General features: G+C 34.2%; 1 protein-coding gene across 1 annotated transcript; it reads right to left on the bottom strand.

The window, feature by feature from the left end:
• Positions 1-240: 240 nt before the first annotated feature.
• Positions 241-851, bottom strand: LOC120778352. Its single transcript, XM_040110140.1, has 2 exons — positions 348-851; positions 241-286 (listed from the first exon to the last, which is right to left on the bottom strand). Exons 1-2 carry the CDS (start codon positions 713-715, stop codon positions 241-243), a joined length of 414 nt encoding a protein of 137 aa, XP_039966074.1. The 5' UTR covers positions 716-851.
• Positions 852-4,965: the final 4,114 nt, after the last annotated feature.

Below are 4,965 nucleotides of genomic sequence, written 5' to 3' on the forward strand. Positions count from 1 at the left end.
TTGTCTTTATTTTTGACTTCTGAAGACAACCGACTTCTGATCGTCACAGAGGTCCTCACAACAGTGGCGCACGCAGGAAAAAAAATTGGAGGGGGTTTTAGGTAAAAAGACAAGGTTTCATTATTTTATTCACAAATTGAAGTCTAATCTTCTTTTATTTTCAGCGTTCACTTGAAGCGACAGATATAGTTGTTGCTCCAATCTTTAAAAAAAACGATGCAAAATTTTTGCAGCATCAATTCAACGTCTAAAAAAGTGGATCTCTTTGTTTTGATTTAACCAGTTCCTGAAAATATATTCAAAATTTTAGTTAGAAAATATAATCTGAAGAAAAAAGATTTACTAGCACCTTTTTCCACATTCTAAATTCAGCGCGATCTTCTACATCAGTGGACCATTGCTTTTCTAAAACACGAACAGTCTCCTGCATCTCAATAACATTAAGATTTATGCATTTATTTGGCAAAATGTTTTCAATTTTGGAAAACAGCACTCCATGTTTTAAAAATCGTTCATTGATTTGGTCCAAAAAATGATCTAAAAGTGGTATATAAATTGATCTGCGGTAATATTCTTCCGGTTCGCCTTCATAATTGTCGCGATTAGTTTGCCGTTTCGCCAAACGCGGAATTTTGATTTCTAAATCTAATTCTGCGGCTATTGTTTTAATTGATTCAAAAATTAGTTTAAACGATTGTTCAGAATCCTTACGCATTTCACTAATTTCAGCATACAAATTATTTGCATAAGCAACGCAGCTGCTCAAATCACAGTCTATTTGCTGCAAACATAGGCTTATGTGTTTTGATAATGCAAAAATTGGCTTTAGTACGCACGTACGCACATAATTCATTTGTTCTATTCTCATTCACGCTCTAATCATTAGTGACAAGTGTTGCCGCGAGCTAGAAAAATTAAGTATGTATATGTTGCCAAGCAAAAAAAGTATCAAAAGCACAACCGTTGTTTTAAAAATTTTCATTTGAAAAACAAATAATAAGTAAAGTTGTGTATCTAATTCAGACCAGTTTTTTCTGGTTGTTTTTATTAAAAATATAGACATTTTAGTTAAGACACTCAAGTATTTTTTTGCAAATAGCATGATTTTTTGTAATTTAAATTTATTTCACAACAGTTTGCTCATGGAACGAAAACTGAAAGTCATAATAAATGATTTTTTATTTTTCCTTTATTATGATTAACAATAAACTCTAAAAAAATAATAGAAACCTTATTGGTGACTTTTCAGTTCAGAACTAATTTTGAAAAGAAGTCCATTTTCTACTCACAACTCCTCCTAAAATCTAAAAAAATCCAGAAATTCAGCAGCCACAGAGCTTGTAAGGCATCATCTCATTACTCATAACTCATTTAACACCCCAAAAACCCCCCTGCGTTCGCCCCTGCCTCACGATCTTCTTGGAATCGCTTAAACCACTCAAGCACATTACTACGGGATAGACAATGATCGCCATAAACATTTTCATCATTTGAAATGTTTCAGTAAACGTTTTCCCAAGTTTAAAACAAAATTTAATATTTGCTCTTTGTTCAAAATGCATTTTACGACCGATGACCAAAAGCTGCTGTCACTTTTTGATCGATAACATCGATTGTAGTTATCCAATTGTCTTAAAATTTTTACGAAATGTCAACAAGAGATCTAACTTTTTATTTGATATACCCACCAATAGGTGGCGCCTCCAGAAACAGTTATATTTAAAAAGTTCTGTTTCTTTTGCGACAGACCTTGTATGTACCATATAATGATTTTCGTTTTTCTGACAAATTTTATACCGAATATGTCGATCAGTGTATAATTTATATAGAGTATTTGTACATACATATACATATATAAATTTGCTTAGATTCCGATCCTCTGGTTGACGTTTTACATCGTAAGGTATTTCCCTAGTTTTGATTCTTGCAAGCTGTAAGAGTATAAAATGTTCGCTTGCACCCGAACTTAGCCCTTTCTTAGTTGTTAATATTTAACCGCCTCTCAAATTTCACAAAGCAACTAGCCAAAATGTACATACCCACATACTATATATACATATATTTATGTATGTGAGCAACTTTAATATTCCTTTTTTAGTATATTTAAGTGCAGATAAACACGTGAAAATAAATACAAAATTAAAATTGTATAATGCCAAAGCGTAGTTTTTTATTTTAGTTAAGAATGTATGTATGTAAATACCTATCAAGAGCATTTTGTTGGATTAAAATCACAAACAGATTAAAAATAAGAAAATATTCGCATATGCACGCAACAAAAATATTCGGTTTTTTAATCGTATTAAAAAAGCTCCGGGTCGGCACAAACTGTTGGTCGGGCTATAAAAAATCCAGGCTATAACGGCCGTGTAACTAGGAAAAAGCCTTATATAAGTGAAAGGAATAGAATAGTGAGCTTAGATTTAACCCAAGAGTACATTAAAAAGGATAAAAATTGGTGGAATGACGCAATTTTTCTTGACGAAAGAAAGTTTAATTTGTTAGACAACGAAGGAAAACAATGATTTGGTGTAAGCCGAATGAGGAGCTTCAAAATCGAAATATGCTACCAACGTCTAGTTATGGTGTGGCGGTACATGTCAACAAAAGGCGTGAGAAATCAATTCTTCTTTTTTGGGATCATGAACCAGCACACTTATCTGCAAATTTTAAGAAAGAATCCGCCAGCAAAATGAGTATTAAGGACACATTCAAATAATTTGAGGACAATGATCCTAAACATAAAGCCCATATCGTCGAAAGGTCATAGAAACGCCATTGTTGAAATTTTTATACTCTTGCAACATGTTGCTGCAGAGTATTTTAGTTTTGTTCACCTAGAGGTTATTTGTATTACTTAAAAATAATCGTGTTGGATATAGGATTATACATTTGGTGTTTATAATGAGATATCTTAGTAAAACTAGGTACAAACCAAACCTAGGTACGAAAAACCAGAAGCAGAGTTTGTAGATGGCCGTAATCGGACCACTTCCACGCCCACAAAACAATTATATTAAGGAGAAAAGGAAAGGAGGAGAAAATTGTCCAAATCGAAACAAAACTGCCCAAACCCCCCGATCCCGAATATGCCTTTAGTTGACTTTTTACCGAAAATATCGGTCAAACTGTGAGATATGTAACAGAAATTCGGAGAGAATAATTTCCTGATGATAGTATGTGTAAATGTCAAAAACGGACTGAACCGGTCAATACCCCCCGATATACCTAATATAAAGATGATTTTATGCCGCATATTTCGGATGAGGTTGCTTAATGAAACTCAGTGAACATTTTACTAATATGTGGCGTATGATAGTATATAAAATGGATAAAATCGGGTGAATACTACCTCCAACTCCCATATTTTTTTATATTTTGTCAGTACCTTTGGCAGTGGAATTTGGCAGGCGTTGAACCTTGCGGAATATAATAATGAGTTGTCAAAAAAGTCTTGCGGTATTTTTATTGAATTTTTTTTTTAAATTGAAATTGAAATTAATTTTTGATGACTCATGCCCAGCTCTTGACCGATGCTACGGCCGCTACTATGCCGGTCTCTTTCGACCAATTCAGCGATTTTATCGCAATTTTCGACGACAGGCCTTCCGGAGCGTGGCGCATCTTCGAACACCTCTACACCAGAACGAAAACGTTGAAACCATCGTTGTGCGGTGGAAATGGAAACTGTATCGGGTCCATAAACTGCACAAATTTTATTGGCGGCTTGAGATGCATTTTTACCTTTATCGTAGTAGTACTGTAAAATATGCCATATTTTCTCTTTATTTAGCTCCATGTTTGCGACGCTAAAACTCACGAACGACTTAAAAGAAACGACAATCAATCAAACACGTGTTAGCGCGTGGAATGAGCTTTCCAAAGAGGTATAGCATGACCCGATGCGACTAGAACTACGCGCTTTCAGCGCCAACTAGCGAAAATACCGCAAGACTTTTTTGACAACCTAATATGTTCGGTAACATCCGAATTTAGCCCTTTCCATGTTTAATTACCAATTTAGATATAGAATTATATCAAAGAAAACAACTGAAGCGGAACTTCGCTCACTTCGAAGAAACTGGGCGAGCAATACGTGATTGGAGGTGTGAATGTCGGATGGATATGCGAATATATTTACATATTTACGTATATGTATATACATACGTACATATACAATATGTAAAGGTATGTATGAGAGCAATATTGAATATCAGACAAACACACTTTAAAGGGCAACTGCAACTCAATATGCGGTTGCGATGTGAATAAGCCAGAAAAACCACATATTCAGATGTCCCCGAATCTCGGTCGCTTTCAAAAGTAATATGTAAGTATATAATATTAAATAAAGTTTCAATAATATGAATAATGTTATAAATGTGCATATGCAAATGTACACTGCACGTACATTTGTAACCCTGTAAATACGTTTCAACATTTCAACATTTTTGTGACTTCCCTTGTATTTGTAGCGGTAGTGCTATATACATACATATGTATGTATGGAACCTAACCGTTTTAGCCAACAAGTCTGTAGGAAAATCAAAAAGTATTAACATTTTATAGGTTAACTTCAAATAACGGTCAAATAACGGTCAAATAACGGTTTCATATGTGACTTTAATTGATGATTAATTGATGATTGATTTTTTTAAAGAAAAAAAAAAACACAGAAACTACAAATTTAATAAGGAACGTTTATTATCATTCGAAAGAAAATTTTTTGGAATTTTTTGTAGAATGTATCTATCAAATGTTGGTCGCGGCTGGTCCATCTGTCAAGTCCAATTTTCGATGACTCGTTCGAGCATTTCGACTGATAACTGGCGAATGCGAACGCGTGATGTTTTTCTCCAAGGCCTGAATCGTGGCGAGATTCTTCTTCATAGAATTTAGACTTTACAAATCCCTACAGCAAAAAGTCTAACGGTGTGATATCACACAATCTAGCAGGCCAACCGA

Source organism: Bactrocera tryoni, chromosome 5, assembly GCF_016617805.1.
Source record: "Bactrocera tryoni isolate S06 chromosome 5, CSIRO_BtryS06_freeze2, whole genome shotgun sequence".
Lineage (NCBI taxonomy): Eukaryota > Metazoa > Arthropoda > Insecta > Diptera > Tephritidae > Bactrocera > Bactrocera tryoni.

Excerpts from the sequence above, each read along its gene's own strand:
- LOC120778352 (XM_040110140.1), bottom strand. The coding sequence starts at position 715 with ATGCGTAAGGATTCTGAACAATCGTTTAAACTAATTTTTGAATCAATT. Across the intron at positions 287-347 it reads TTTAGAATGTGGAAAAAGGT|GAACTGGTTAAATCAAAACA; the intron begins GCTAGTAAATCT and ends ATATATTTTCAG.